Below are 16,271 nucleotides of genomic sequence, written 5' to 3'. Positions count from 1 at the left end.
TGCCTGAAATAAGAAGATTGAAACAGCCTCAAATTTTGGTTTCTTTCACATTGCTCCCAAGTTTCTGGGAGCTTGTGATGCACTTGAATCACACAAACAAGCTTTGTTCCATAATAGAAGGAAACAAACTTAGGAGAAAGAAAGATTGATTGATTCTTATGTAAACCCTTGTTTCCTGGAGCTGAGCTTTCAAGCAAAACATCAAATACTAAAGTCGCATAGCAACCTCCCCACCCCCATTACAGGTGGACCGGGTGGCCAGTTCCACCTTTCCTGTTTCCCCAGGCTGCACAAACACAGCCCTTGCATAGGTAGGATTTATATCGGCAGAGTGAGCTTCCTAGGCTGTGGACACCTTTGTGTGTAAGAAAACATGAGTTCTGCCCAAAACAGCCTGAGGTGGAAACCTATGATGTTCTGTGTTCATGTTCCTCGGTACATTATGAAAATGAACAGCATGTAATGTCTCATAAACTCACCCTTACACATCATCTTATGATGATTGGATTATTCAGCTAAGTAGAAGGCATTTGAGTGCAAGCAACATTATACTTAGTCAATTATTTATTATTTAATCACTAGCATTTTTGGAACCATTACAGTATTATATTCACTAATCACAATGAACACTAAATTTTGTATCACTGGCTTTGAGTGGGAAATACCTGCAATCAAGCACCATGTTTTTCACAAGGCTTTGTCCGTGCATTTGCAAGCAGAGTAAGCAAGCATACACTAGAAAACACCTGAGGCACACTGGTATGCAAAAGCATAAAACCAATTACAAGTAAGTATGTTCTGCCCCACCTCATTTTGTTCTCCCTTTTATTTGTTGCATGATCTCTGTGCTGCCTACTGGCAAGTTCCCTCTTTGATTTCCAATCATCCCTTGATGACTCTATTTTCCTCCCATATGCTCCTACTTTCTGGTAAACTGGTAAAACCCTTACACCCAAAACCTGCGTGACTTTTCCCCCTAAAACAAGCTAAAATACTTAAAAAATTATTCATCGCTGCAAGTCAACAGCAGGACTCGCATTGCTGTTGTGATGTTCAACAGCAATGTGGCAGGAAAAAGTCCCGTAATCCAGACATAAACCCCCCTGAGCTGGTGCCGTGCCATTTTCCCGGCTGGGCGGCTGCCAGGTACGTGTAGCTCGTCCCTCGGCTCAGCTCTCAGGCGAGGCGCAGCGGTGTTTGTCTGCCACCTCCCGGGGGAGTCACAGCGCCGGGGACAGGCACAGCCGGCAGGGACGAGCCGCAGGAACACACTGGGACATGCCAGTGCTCACCGGGAGTATTGGAACGACGTCAAAAGTACCTAGGTTACAAACACTCCAAAATTTGAGGGCACGGCAGTCAGTGAACTGTGCTGCTGTTTGTACACATTACCTCATCTTCCTCCCTCCAGCTGCAAGGCTTCGTTTGGACTTTAATCCAGAATTGCATTTTTCAGTCGGTTTTCTTTTGTTGTTGCTGTTGGTTTGGTGTTTTCGTGTTTGGGTTCGAGGTTTTTTGTGTGTTCTTTTAGGGTCTTTTTAACTCACGTAATTTGAGGTTTTCTAGATCTCCACTCTTTTTCTGCCTACAAATTTTGCCCAGGCAGAGCTGGTGGGTATCAGTCTCTCTGTGATTTTCAGAGCCTTGGACACTGTTGCTGCCCTGGCAGTGGACAGGCAGGAATGCCAGAGGAATAATGGCTGCTGGACATGTGGAACTGACTGGGCCCACACTGGGGAACTGATCTCCACACAGAATATACACCCAAGGCACTCAGGACGTGTTAGACCCATTGTATGAACACTATAAATGGTACAGCCAGAAATATCTGACCACAAATCTCAAGGGGAAAAAACCCACTGTAACCCTGCTTCTGAGGATACCCAGTTGTTGGCTTACACAATTTATTGCACTATGTTCACTGCTTAGTGTTCCATCCTTAAAATACAGCTTTGACCAAAGAGAGAGAGGCCCAGCTTCAGATTTCACTTCACTATGGTAAATTTTCCAAAGAATCCACAGGGCAATACAAATAAACATTGATGAATGCTAATAATGATCCACAACAGCAAGAAGTGTTATGGAAAGGCAACAACTACTTGCACTGGGAAAGAATTCTGCATTGAAAACAGAACAAAATTTGGAACAAGCTTGTTTAGTCAACATGAGAGTTATTTATACTTTTCTTAGAAAACTGAAGAGCTGCTTACAAAAAATAAATTATGCAATACTGTAATAAATAGGATTAAATTATAGGCAATTCAAGCAAATGAATTGATGTTGAGGAGGCTAGAATTCAATCCAGAATTTTAACATCTTATTACACTATTAAAATACATTACTGCAACTATGTAGTCTACTGTAATTATTTTCTACTCATCACCCTAGCTATTCAGTGGTCCATTCTCCTTTGTTTTCTGCTTATACATTAAATTTCTAAACTCATTTCAATCCCACTACTGCCTTCTCCTCACCACCCAAACCTCCCCAGGTGCTTCCTTCCCTCTTGACTACAAACCCCAGCAGCAGCAGTGCAGAGGCCAAGAAAACAAAACCAGCAAAGCCTGTTTGGGTTTTGCTTCCTCCCTCGTGTTTGACATCGAGGCACCCGATTAGTGAGACAGAGCTCACTGGATGTCAAATGGGGAGCAACACCAGTTTGGCAGAAGGATGAGTTTCATTCTTAATTACAACCTATGGGAATATAAATGTAAACAGAATCACAGAATGTGTAGGTTAGAAGAGACCTTCAAGATCATCAAGTCCAACCCAACCCTAACCTCAACTAAACCATGGCACCGAGTGCCACATCCAATCTTTCTTTAAAGACATCCAGGGATGGTGACTCAACCACCTGCCCATGCAGGTCATTCCAATACTTTATCACCCTTTCTGTAAAAAACCTTTTCCTAATATCCAGCCTATATTTCCCTTGGTGCAGCTTAAGATCATGTCCTCTTGTTCTGTCATTTGCTGCCTGGAGAAAGAGACCAACCCCCACCTAAGCACAGCCACCCTTCAGGAAGTTGTAGAGAGTGATCAGGTCACCTCTGAGTCTCCTTTTCTCCAGGATAAACAACCCCAGCTCCCTCAGCCATTCCTCACAGTGTCGCCCCTGCATTTCTTGCTTTCAAGTGTTTGAACCTTTGCAGCAGCTTTCTCACACTGCCTCATGTAAACAATATTGTATTCTTAGAATTTATCAGTATGTTTTGCATATTTGTTCTCTGAGAGAGAATTTGACTGATGGTCATAGTGACCAATGGAGTCAGGAGGTTGTAACCTCCTTGGGCCAATCTTGGCCCTCTGTACAAAATGTATATAAGCTATTGGAGTCAGATAATAAAGAGCCTTCCATGCTTGACCCTGCTGCTGCTTGCTGTCCTCTGTGAGGGTCCACACCACGTCGCAACGTGTTGCCCCTCTAAGGGCAGGGGTAACACTCACAGGCCCTCCAAGCCCCTCACCAGCCTTGTTGCCTCCTCTGGACGTGCTCAAGTGTCTCAACGTCCTTCCTCAAGGTGTGGCCTCACCAGTGCCCAGTACAGGGGAAGAATGACCTCCCTGCTCCTGCTGGACACACTATTCCTGATCGAGGCCAGGATGCCATTGGCCTTCTTGGCCCCGTGAGCACACTGCTGGCTCATGTTCAGCCAGTGTTTGACCAGAACCCCCAGGTCCCTTTCTGCCTGGGCACTGTCCAGCCACACCATCCCCAGCCTAGAGCACTGCAGGGGGTTATTGTGGGCAAAGTGCAGGACTTGGCACTTGGACTTGTTAAACTTCATCCTATTGGACTCCACCCATCCATCCAATCATTCTAGGTCTCTCTGCAGAGCCCTCCTATCTTCCAACACATCAACACATGCTCCCAGCTTAGTGTTATCTGCAAATTTACTAATAATAGACTCAATACCCTTATCGATGTCATCAATAAAGATATTGAACAGAACAGGTCCCAGCACAGACCCCTGAGGGACATCACTGGTGACTGTCCCCAGCTGGATACAACACCATTCCCCACCACTCTCTGGGCCCGGCCATCCAGCCAGTTCCTGACCTAGCAAAGAGTGCTCCTGTCCAACCCCCAGGCTGCCAGCTTTTCCAGGAGTATGCTGTGGAGGACAGTGTCGAAGGCCTTGCTGAAGGTCAAACAGACAACATCCACAGCCCTTCCGGCATCCACCAGGCGGGTCACCTGGTCATAAAAGGAGATCATGTTGGTCAAACATGACCTACCTCTCCTAAACCCATGCTGGCTGGGCCTGAGACCCTGGACATCCTGTAAATGCTGCATAATAGCTCTCAGTATAAACTATTCCATTATCTTACCTGGTACTGAGGTCAGGCTGCTGGTCTGTAATTACCAGGATCCTCCTTTCTACTCTTCTTGTGAATGGGTGTCACATTGGCCAGTTTCCAATCATCCAGAACCTTAGCAGTGAGCCAGGACTGATTGTAAATGATGGAGAGTGGCTTTGCAAGCTCATCTGCCAGCTCCCTCATCACCCTGGGATGGATCCCATCTGGCCCACAGATTTATGGACATCCCAGCAGCTCAGCAGTTCTCTGATTACCTTTTCTAGTTCACAGAACCCTCATGGTGTTGTCAATTTAGAAACACAAAAGGAGTGATTTTGGTTTCTCAAGGGATCCAGGCCCTGCAGAAGTCTCAGCCGAGGAAACACCAGGGCCCTGGCCAAGAGCAGGAGGGTGTCTCTCAGTTTCCTCACCTTTACCCTGTGTTTGAAATCCATCTCAGAGCAGGGGTGACAGCCCACAGCCCCCAGCAGTGTGGTGACACTGGTGACACATTGGGGAGGACAACATTGAGCACCCCCTGCACCTTGAGATTCAGCACTGACACAAAAATTAACAGGGAAGCTCAAATCTAAGGACATTAAACTTTCTCTCCAGCACTGAGCATACATAATTCACATAGTTATTTCTGTGATTGAATCCTTTTAAAAATAAGGTTGTAAGCAATGTTTTTAGTGGTCATGGTTGCACAAAGCCCATGATTTCATAACTGGTGTTAAAAATAAGCTGCTAAAATGCCTTGAGAGACAGATATGTCAGGTCTGTTTGATAATCACTGCCCCAACTCTGTGAGAGTAGCTTCCTTTCAACTCTGCTTTGCTACAGTTTGCCAAGATCTTGGCCTGGCAGCCTTTAAGGTTCAACATCTGCTTAGATTCCCGTTTTCTTCCAGTTACAAGTACCACTGACCTGTAGGTACAGCAGTCTTCAACTCCTGAGCAGCTTCAGAGTTTTGATTTCTGCCACATTCCCCCCCCCCCCAGAGCAGTGCAATCCATAGAGATTCCTTGTTTAATTCATGGCTTGCCATTAAGCTCCACACCAGTGGCTGAAGTAAGAATGACTCACACCAGCAGAGCAGGTATTAACTGTGTCCTCTTGCTCTGATATCACACACCATCCAAAAATTGAAGTGCAGCCCTTCCAAGCCTGTGATCACATCCTCACTGCCCCAGCCACCTCAGGCTGGGACCCCTGACATTCACACCAAGTGTAAACCTGAAGAACTAGAAAATAAAAATAATTCAGCCAGGCCAGGGAGGCAGCTGACACTCTGCAGCCCTGGAATAACACAGGTATTGTCTAATTAGAGGTTTCACCAGTGTTGCTTCAAGCAATTACTTCGAAGGAATTAGTTCCTGTATAGGAAATGGAAAAAACATCACAAGAAGGAATTGGGAAATTGCAGGGGTTTTGAAAACAAATTGTATTTATTTCTCAAATATTTTCAACAAGCTAGGCTTGTATCACAAAGCCCCTGTCCTCCAAGGACAGTACAGCCTATCTGCCGAGACAGGTTTGTATTTCACTCCTGAAGAATCAAAATTCTGAGAAACGTTACTGCACATTTTGCCAAGCAACTCTTCACTCTCTGTTCCCTTTATCTTTCCCAGGTGAAGCTTCAGAAAGTTGCATGTTGTGTTCTCCTTATGTCCTCTTTTCACACATCCCTGTGGTTTAAGGTAGTGAAGATGATGCAGAAGAGAAATTCCAGTACTAACACCGAGTTATTTCATGTATTTTCCTATTAGACAATTTTAACAACACTTACACTGCTGTTCTGGAGGCAGCTGAACTACCTTGGGATCTGCCAAGCCTCCTACAGATGATTTTTTTTTTTTTTTTTCATATAGAAGTCTCCCTGCAGTGGCTGATTCAAGGCCCTTTCCTCATGAACAGGCTGATTGGTATTTTGTAAACAAAATTAAACGGCTTTAGGGGGAGCTGCCTCCTGTGCCCTCGAGGCCTTTTGTGAGGGCGAACTCAGCCTGTGTTCTGAACTCGCTTCGATTAGCAAAAGCTCCTGTGAGGTGGAAGGGACGAGTCTGCGGCTGGCTGGCGCTACCTCAGCGAAGGCCGAGCGCCGGCGAGGAGCCGCTGGAAGTCACCGAAACTGCCCCGGTTCCCTCCGCTCCTCTCACGGCTACAGCGGCCCCGGGGCCACCCTCAGCGCCGGGCCGGGCAGGGTACCACAGGCTCATCCTGCCCGTGAGGGGCGGGAGCGGCTCCGGGGAGGCAGCTCTGGCCCCTTAAAGTGCAAAAGGAAGAAAGGGACAGGGAAAAAGGAGGGGGGAAAAAAGGAGGAAGAGGAAGCGCATCTCCAGCGCAGCCCCCTACCCTCAGCGAGCCGCCCCCGCCCACTTCCGGCCGCCCCCCGCGCGCCGCGATGACGCACTTCCTCCCGCCAGCCCCGCTCCCCCGCCCCCGGGCCGGAGGTGCCGCCGCCATTTTGCCGCTCTCTCGCTGCTGCTCTGCCGGCGCGGCGGCCGCGGCCGAAGCAGCGTTTGTAACGGGCTTTTACCCGCTCGGGGCCCCGCGCCCCAGCCCGCTCTGAACGCGCCATGTCCGGAGAGGGAAGCGCCGGCGACCAGGTGAGCGGGGGCCAGGCGAGCGCAGGCCGCGCCCCGCGGGAGCGGCGCGGTGCGGACTCGACGAGGGCGGGAGGGCGGCGGGGCCGAGGGCAGCGCGGTCTGCCCTGAGCCCTGAGCCCGGCCGGGGCTCCTCCGCCCTCCTGTCCGTCGGAAGGAGCTCCCTGTACTCTCTCGGCTAGCGGGGGAAGCGGGGAGCGGGCCCGGCCCGGCCCGGCGGTGAGACCCCGGAGCTCCGGCCCGCCCGGCTCGGGGCCAGGGGGACAATGGGTGCCCTGGGGAGCTCCCACGTCACCGCCTCCTGCGGTCCCTGAACACACCGCGCTCGGGAAGGAAATTGCAACCCGGAGAAGCTGTTTACAGGGGCAGTTCGCGGCGTTATATAAAGGGAGCGTTGGCTGCACTCGGGCGTTTAATGGAAAAGGCCTCTTTAACGACACCATCTGCCTCCGGAATAAAGCAGTGTTCAAATACACTTAATCCTTCAACTAGGAACAATAAATATGCGTTCATTTGATAAATAGTCTTTGTGGTACAGCTCTCATTTCGTTTAGCAGGGAAATAAACCCGAGAAATGCCACCTCAGCATGAGGAAGAACTTCTTTACGTGTAGGGTGGCAGAGCACTGGAATTGCTGCCCAGGGAGGGCGTGGAGTCTCCCTCTTTGGACGCGTTAAAAACCCACCTGGACGCATTCCTGTGTCACCTATTCCAGCAAGTCACCTTGCCTGGGCAGGAGAGGATCTCCAGAGGCCCCTTCCAAACCTCATGGTTTTGGGATTCTGTGACATAACTACAGTTTCAGCGGAGTTTGGGAGAGTTTTTTGATTGTTTTTTTGTTTGGTTGGTTGGTTTTAATTTTTTTTTTTTTTTTTTGTGGTTGTTTTGTTTTCATTTTTTGTAGAGACACCAAAGTATGTATTTATCCTGATCTCTAAATGATAGGGAGGTACCTCCAGAGGTTTGTGTGTCACTTTTTTTTAATCTGGTATGACTGTGAACGATTTCCAGCTTACTGGCAGAGTTTTCTCCAAAATGGCTTTTTTTAGTGGTTGGGATGATCTTTAAGGTCAGTGTTAATTGGAGGGGTGGGGATGAAAGTTCCTGGTTGAGGGAAGAGTTATTGATGTCAGTGTCTTAGTGGCCCGTGTAGCCTTTAGAAATACTTGAAATGAAGCCGATGGATGCCTCAGTGCTTCTTGAAATGGCTTTTTCTTTGTAGAACGTTAGTTTCTTACAAACCAGGTGAATTTCTGTCTGTCTGGGCCGGTTACCCCTAAAGGATGATGTGTAAATTTTATAAATCACTGTTTTGTGGGGTGGGGTAAGCACAGGAAATGTCAAACACTCAGTTTCTGCTTCGTTAGGTTAATTTCCTAAAATTCCCTGTGTGCTTGGAGTATGTTTGGGCTCTTCAGAATGGTTCCTTTCATCAGGAGATGGGTGGCTGCAAAGAAGTAAGAAAATGCCACAGCAGAATTTCGGTGATGCTGGTGTGTAGCATGTTCCAGATTGAATCTCCCCACTCCAGTGTGTTTTCAAGAATACACTGATGTTTCACAGTTTAATTAATCTGGATGTTTCTGTAGCTGGTAAAGTGTTACTGTTTAACTTCAACCATGCTGCCTTTAGGCTTTATTTTCTTTTGCAAGGGAGGATTTGATAAGGAAAAGGTTGGGTTACTGTCTATATTCTGCATACAAGTGGCAGGTGTACTGATGTTATGGCATTCCTCAGAGGAGTTCAGCGTTCCCAAACCTGTGAATTGTTATCTCCAGTCTAACCTGTAACTTGGCCTTTGGGCCATATTAAGGTTCCCTGTGTTTTGCCCATTGTTATTACTGTGTTCATGTTGGATGCACTTCAGATTCAAAAAAACAGCTCTTATAGGCTGGATGAATTTTTATTTTTTTATTTACACTGCTCCATCCTCTTGATGAATGAAGGCCTCTGGATTCTGATCTCCTGCAAGTCTCTAATTCTGTTATGGTCAATCACCTTCCTTCCATCAGTTTTCTTCACTTTCAGTAACAGCTTTTTCCTCACCTGGCAGGCTTGTGTTTGGCTCCTGCTGTTGCCATGTGCAGATCCCAGTGTCTTTAGCAGCTCTGCCATGGAGATTTCAGCCCAGAGGCTCCCAGGGCTGTGTCTGACATGGCTGCAGGGATCCCAATCCAGTGTCCCTGGAGGGAGGAGTAGCACTCCAGGGCACCCACACTCCAGAGCAGCCTGTGCTGGCTGAAAGGCCTGAGCTTAGGCTGCACGTTTTTCTGGATGTGCCTGGCAGAGGCTGGATTGCAGCTGCCTCTTCTGTCCCAAGTTTCACCTGCTGCTCCAGCTCTGAGGTTTTGGTGCTGTTTTCATTGGCAGTCACAGGGTCAGTACCCAACGGGGCTGCACGGTTAATTCCCATCTGAGCTGTGCATTAGATGTGAGTGTGAGAGTGTGTGATGCAGGTGAGAAATCTCTGACAAGGCAGAGCTCTGAGCTCTGGCCCACTCCCAGCCAGGGGTTCTGCATCTTGCTTCCCATAGCCCAGCTTTTGGAAGGCACTGCCAAAAGGCAGCCAGGTGAATGATAAATTGCTATGGTCATGTAGAAAGGAACAGAGTGGAATACTGATTGTAGGAAGAGAGGGAGGGTGAAGGGAATGTAAGGTTTAAGACATGGGCTTTAGGGGGTTTTGTTGTACCTGCTGCAGGGCAGTTGAAACGTGGCTTTACTGCCTTTAGACCAAGCTTAGCTCCAGGAATTTTTGGGCTGCTTTACTGTGTTGATCAGGAGCCTAAACTGTATTTTGTAGGTTGTCTCCTCATTATGTTACTGTAGAACAGACTGGAGCAGGAGGATGAAGAAATACAATGAAGCCACAACTCTTGGAGTATATTTTAAATTCTTTCTCTGTGTTTACGTGCTGGGCCTGAATTAGTCCTGAAAAAAACAGTTGAATCATGTGAGGACTTAAAATCTGTCAGGCCCCTGCCAGAATTCTGGCAAGGCCTCCATGATGTTTAACAAACCAGGATTTCCAGGTCAGTTTCTGGAATACCAAGCGCTCAGCCCTGTCTGTATCATGGAGATGCACTTTTGTGGACTGAAAAGCTGCAGCTGCCACTGGTGGGTGGCCAGAAAATTCCCTGACAGGCTCTTCCCAGCTCAATGTATCAGGGTCACAAAGAGCCCATGTTTACACCTATGGATGTCTTGACATTTTTGTGGTCATTAATGCACACATCAAGTCTCATTTCAGTTGTGATGGTTGGTTCTTGTGCTTGCTAAAAAAACCTAAATTCCCCACTTTATAAATCCTTGCCAGGCATCAACTTCATCTGAAGATCTTGTAACATTTGCTTTGCCTCTGCATCAGTTGCCTTCTGATCTTTTAAAGTTAGAACATGCATTTCACACTTCCAGTTCTAAGATACACACCCCAGTCTGTGATGCATTTTTATGTTACCTGAATATGGATCTGTTCTAAGACTAAACTGTGGAAAAAAAGATGTCTGCATTGTCTCTGTGACTACAGAAAATACCTCAAAAACAATTTGTTCTGTTTTCTTGACAGTACTTTTATCCCTTTTGGTTCCTTCCTCTCCTTGTCTTGTGTCTGTTTGATATGGTACATCATGAAAGTTTCTGTGTGCTAAAGACAATAGTAAATGTTGTAGTTCACTTTGGTTTAGTGCTTTAAAAATAGGTGTGACTGAATGCAGTGCTCAAAGAAGATTTTTCTTGCGGGATCATGTGGGTTTAACATCACAGGAGGAGCCATTTTAGAGAAACCTCTTTAGGAGTGAACATGAGTGCAAGTATTGGTGAAGGAAAGCTTCAGTGGTTGAATGACAATTTTTACCCACTTGTAAATAAATTATAATTTAGGTATATTTCCAGAGGCAGTAACTTCCAGGTATACCAATAAGAAGTTCAAGTGAAAAAATGTGTCAGTCCAGCATTTGGAAAATAGTCCTCTGAGGAAAGAATGGTAATCATTACTAATCTAAAACTTTAATTTATCTGGAGTTTTGAGCCCAGATTATGTTGGGATGGGGCAGTACTTACAAAAGTGCCCTTTTTTGGTCAAGATGAATGTGCTGTGCTATGTCTGCTCTTAGTGTTCAGATCTTAAAGGACACAATCTTTTCAAGGCTGTTCACAGTTCAAGTAGTTTAGTGTAGAATAGAAGTCAAGGCATTAAAAACATTTAAGAAAGTGCAGGGATTGATGAAGTGAAACTGCAGTTCCCCCAGTTGAAGGGATGTGTTAGTGAGGAAAGGATTTAAAAACTTATTCTTTGCACATGCAGCTATAAATAAACTTTAAGGGAAAAAAGCCTTAGATTAAACTAACCTGTACATTTAGCAAACTGGACAACTAACAGTGTTAAGTTGCACGTTAATATATTTGAAATGTTATTCACTGGGTCTGTTACAGGCCAGGCTGTGCCAAGGTGTGCAACACCCAGCCAGAACCCCCCAACAGTGGCTTCTGTCTTCATGTCCAGAAACCTCCTGTTGGATATTGAAGCAACTTGACTAAACTAGCCATTAAAATTCCTGTTTGTATACAACAGCCTACGTGTCTGCTTTGTAGAAGTTCTTATTTCATAATTAGTGGTAGTTTTTAAAACATCCTGAGCTGGCCACTTCATGGATATAACAGTTGTTTTAAACACATTTCCTTTTCACTGCATTGGATCCTTTTATGGAAACAGGAGGATGCCTTAAATAATTGTATCTGTTTAGTCTTGCAAATAATTTAAAGGTGTTTAGGCATTTTCTTAGACACTTTGGAGTTGTGAAGATTCATTTAAGAGGCCTGAGGAAGCTGTTGATTTTAGGAATATGGTATAAAGCAAGAAGATTCCCTTAGTGGAAGCAAATACTAAAAGTGAACTTTATTTCCTCTGGTTTTGTTCCCTCAGACGTTCTTTATGAATTCAGGATTGGATTTTGTGCAGTTGATGTATTTTGCAGGAAGGAGCTCCTAGATTTCTTCCTAGAAAATTTGGGTTTAGGTCTCTTCAGATTTTGGAAAGATCTTTTTATACTTCTGGTGTCTGTGAAACTTCAAACCTATTGCTATTTGTCAGTGTATAAATAATAAAAGGATAGTTGTGGACTGGACTAGGTGCTAATAATTTGAAGAAACCCTAAGTGCTAAAATAATTCCATGACCTTCAAAGAGTTGTTTATGGGATACGATCATGATGATGCAGAGATCTACTGAACCTAGAGTTAACAAAAGCAGAGGAAAAAAAGTGGTTTTATGCTTTTTGCAGTAGTCTGTATGCAATATTTTTTTTTGGGTAGTAAAGAAAAGTTAAAAAAAAAAAGTTAAAAGTAAAGTTAAAAGCCACTGCCTGATTAGGTTGTTTGATGGTGTTTAAGCTGGTCTAAGTTGGGGCTGCTAGAGTCTTGATGGTTTTGCATCCTTTTTTCTGCATCTGATCCTGAGACCAGAAGGTTGAACCATTAGAAAATTAATCACTTTTCTAACAGGATTATTTTCTGCTGATTTAACTCCCTGAACTGGCTTGTTACAGAATGAGCTTATCTGAAAATGCTTATCTAGAGACAGGATAATGGCAGTGAACACCCAAGAATTGCACATTCACAGTTTTGGCTATTGGCTGTTGTGCAAGCCGTACAATGCACAATCAGAAGCTCAGTGCCCTTGGACTGTGATAGCAGCAGCTGGAGCACAAAATGTAGTCAACATAAAGTTGTCAAAACTGCCAGCACGTGTCTTCTTCCTGCCTGGAGCTGAGTGAGGTCAAAAGTCAAGCTCTTGGTTCCATTTTGCTGTGTGCCTGCACTACTGTTAGTCCTCACAGTGGGTGTTTGCTCGCACACCCAGCTCTGGCAAAACGGTCCCGAGAATCCTAAGGGTTGATTCTTCCAGGATACTCGGAGTGATTGTGAAGATGCAATGAGCTCTTATTTCTGCTGAGGTGGAACCCAGACACTGATCAGTCTGCAGTGCAGTGTGTCCCTGAGACGCGGATGGCTTTCCCTGTGCTGCAGGTGCAAAGGGTCAGGAGAGGAAGTTCTCACTGGCTCTCAGAACTTGAGTGTTTCCTTCTATGTGATCTGAGGTACAAGCAGGTCCAGGCAGTCCAGTGTAAAACTGTGATCCTCACAGTTATTTTCAGTTCTGTAGGGTGCCTGTCATTTGTCTTGAGTAACTGAATGGAAAACTTTATCTGCTGCTGCTAAACAATTATTTACTAACTTAGAAAATCAGTCCTTTTTATTTTCCAGTAATATAATTGTGCTTCTTGCCCAGATTGACTCATGGATCAAACATATTAAGTTAATTTAGGATTGCTATGGTTGTGCATCTCATCTCCATCTATTTTATCCTGAGCTGTTTCTGCCTTTCTGAGTTTATTACCCTGTATCTGCATAGGTGAAATCAAATTCCTGGAAGTTTTAACTCAGCTGCCACTTCAGTGAAGTGCCTGTTCTTTTGGAAAATGGAAAGATTTGAGGAAATACAACTAAACTACTGCTATAATAGTTGAAAGGTGCTTCAGTGGCCCATTCTGCTTTATCTTGTTTAAAAGTCAGCACTAACAGCTCAGGACCTTAAGTTTGTGTAGGGTGGGGTCCTTTTTATTGTAGCAGACATTAATGGTACATCTGCCAGGCATTTCTGTCCAAATGTATCCAGAATGATTTATTTGAGACAAGGAGATTTCACTGGGATGGTTGTAGTGAGAAGCAGTGCTTCCCACTGATGTCGATGTATTTGAGTTAGTGCTTTATTGAATAAGCAACATTTCAGCTTTGGGTCACCTTTAGGGGTAGCTCACAGAAATAGTTTTAAACTTCAGGAATTTCAGCTTCAGTGCTGTTTCCAGAAGATGAATTATGTTAATGTATGTTATTTGGGAAGAAATAAAATCACTTGTTCATTTTATACTGTTTTACATCTTAAGCCTGTATCAGTTGAACTGGTACTACAGAATGTAAATATTGATGGACTTAGGGATGTAAAACTATTCATATGGCAGCTCATAAATTTACTACTTTAGAGCAGACAGCTTTGAGCTACTTTGATTTTTTAAATCAAATTAATTTTATAATAGTTTACTGTGGCACTTGATATTTGCCTTCCAAGCTACACTGCTTTGCCTTAATTAGTGTTGAGAATTGCTTGAGAAGTGAATCAAAAGGTTGCTAAACTCTTATAAAACCAAGCCTACTGATTTATTTCTTTTCTCTTTACTGCATATCTGCCACTGCATGTCCATTTAACAGTTCTGCAACATTTTTGATCCTTTTTCCATTTTATAAGTAGTTTTATTAAAAAAAATCATTAAAGGGATATGCTTTGAATTATATCCCAACTAGTGGAACTGACACAGAAATTGATAATGCTGATAAATATTCAAAACTAGTGTAGTTACGTTCTTCAACAGCAATTATGTAGTGAAATTGTAAAATGTAGTGAAATTATCTACCTAAAAATTTAGTTGGTGTGGTTTAATCACTATTATCTACCTAAAAATGAGCCAGGGTTAGAAAGTTAGTAAATAAGTTGCTTCCAGTACAGGTCAGCATTTTAGACTTAATAATAAACTTGGGATCATTTAGGGTTGTAACAGGCATGCATTTTGAGGGTGTCTGTATGTGATCTTCATACTGTAATTTTTTATTCTACTTTGTGTTAACAGTGTTAGAGCTAGGAAAAAAAAACCCTAAAAATAATAATGCAAGTTATTTCCAAAAGTGTTTGAAAGAGCACTAAAACCTGTACTGCACTGGTAACTATGTTAACAGGTTTGCATTCAATTTGGTAAAGCTTTTAAAATTCAGTAGGAATGTCAGAGTGTAAATAAATAAATAAATAAATGAAAAGGAGTAGTTTTAGTGCCAAAACTCCAGGAAGGTATCTGAAAGATTAAGAGATGAGAAAGTGAACAAAGAAATTGTGCTTGGATAGTGTGTGTCTGTTTCTGCTAAACCATCATCTCTTGGTTTTCTTGTTAAACGTGTGATTCCCAATCCCTGCTGTTCTCCTTGTGCACAAAGACTCCTGCAGGAACCTGGGTTTGTTTGCCTGAGCTCTGTAATAGAAATACTGGGCTGAATTTACTTTTTGCATCTGAAGTGTTCCAGGTTAGTAAAAAACATTTCAAATTCATGGTGCAGTAAATATTCTGGCAAACTCAGATTTGTTTTCATGTTTTGGAGGCATTGAATTGGTTTAGTTTGAGATGTTGGTTGATGTCCATAACATGCAGAACTTGTGCTAAGTGTGCGTTATCTCCTGGGACAACTTGTTTTCCAGCTGAATTTCGGTGTAGAATCTCCACCTTAAAAGCTGAGCTCTGGAACGTTACACTGTCGGGGTGTTATCTTTGGCTTGACTGTGTAGGTGGGACAGAACTTTTCAAACACTGCTTGTGATCTCTTATGTCTTCTTTTTCGTTTTTCTAGACTGCTGAATATGTCCCAGAAAAAGTGAAGAAGGCTGAAAAGAAACTAGAAGAAAATCCATATGACCTTGACGCTTGGAGCATTCTCATTCGAGAGGCACAGGTTTAGTGATATAGGATTACATTTCCTTATCTATGGTCCACTCACACTATTTGGTTCTGGAGTAAAATCAGCATATTCATTTACATAAATCATAATATTGTAAATGCTGTTTTGATTTTCAATTTTTAGAATCAGCCTATAGACAAAGCACGGAAGACCTATGAACGCCTTGTTGCCCAGTTCCCCAGTTCTGGCAGATTCTGGAAACTGTACATTGAAGCAGAGGTTAATATTTTTACATTTTTTTTTTTCTTATATAACCTTTCATAGGATTTTAAGTTTATATTTTTATAAGCATGAATTAAGATAGGCACATAATACTTAGGGGAAAGGGGATTTTTAAATATACCTTGCCTTTATTTTGTAAAATAGGTACAAAGGAATGATTAAAATGAATTCTAAAGTATTGGGTCTTTTATGAGTTGATGATTGTTGCATTATGGAATTGCAACAACATTAAAACTGTTTCAATGGTATTGGAGTGCTTTAGCCTTTTATTTGCTTGTCGTGTCAATTTATTGCCTCCCGTGTCATTTACTTAGAGGACTTTTTTTTTATTTACACATACAAACTTATTTGAGTGACTTTCTATGAATATTTGGTTCTTTTGTTTTTTTTCTTTTTTGCTTTCTTAGGTAATTGAGTGTTTCTGTGAACAGTATTTGCAGGGAGGGTGTGGGGATGGGAGCTAATTTCTGGAACGAAAATGCATTAGCCCAAATCATTGGCTTTTAAAAATCCCAACAAATTGTGATTGTTTCCATAACTGGGTGAGACTTATCACTAAGTGCATTGGTCAGTTGAACTGTCTTTAATG

The 16,271-nt window shown here is 43.6% G+C and overlaps 1 protein-coding gene across 1 annotated transcript in view; it reads left to right on the top strand.

Annotated features, from left to right (window-relative positions):
• Nucleotides 1–6,484: 6,484 nt before the first annotated feature.
• CSTF3 (cleavage stimulation factor subunit 3) overlaps nucleotides 6,485–16,271 on the top strand; it is a 49,641-nt gene continuing 39,854 nt past the window's right edge. The window contains exons 1-3 of the mRNA XM_083885354.1: nucleotides 6,485–6,911; nucleotides 15,353–15,454; nucleotides 15,584–15,679. Coding sequence (XP_083741480.1) covers nucleotides 6,882–6,911; nucleotides 15,353–15,454; nucleotides 15,584–15,679 — 228 coding nt within the window. The 5' untranslated portion in view covers nucleotides 6,485–6,881. The remainder of the gene's footprint in view (nucleotides 6,912–15,352; nucleotides 15,455–15,583; nucleotides 15,680–16,271) is intronic.

This window comes from Zosterops lateralis (assembly GCF_965231275.1).
Source record: "Zosterops lateralis genome assembly, contig: SUPER_6_unloc_1, whole genome shotgun sequence".
Taxonomy (NCBI): domain Eukaryota; kingdom Metazoa; phylum Chordata; class Aves; order Passeriformes; family Zosteropidae; genus Zosterops; species Zosterops lateralis.
The sequence above is the reverse complement of the archived record's forward strand: the minus strand, read 5'-3'. Positions and strand labels throughout refer to the sequence as shown.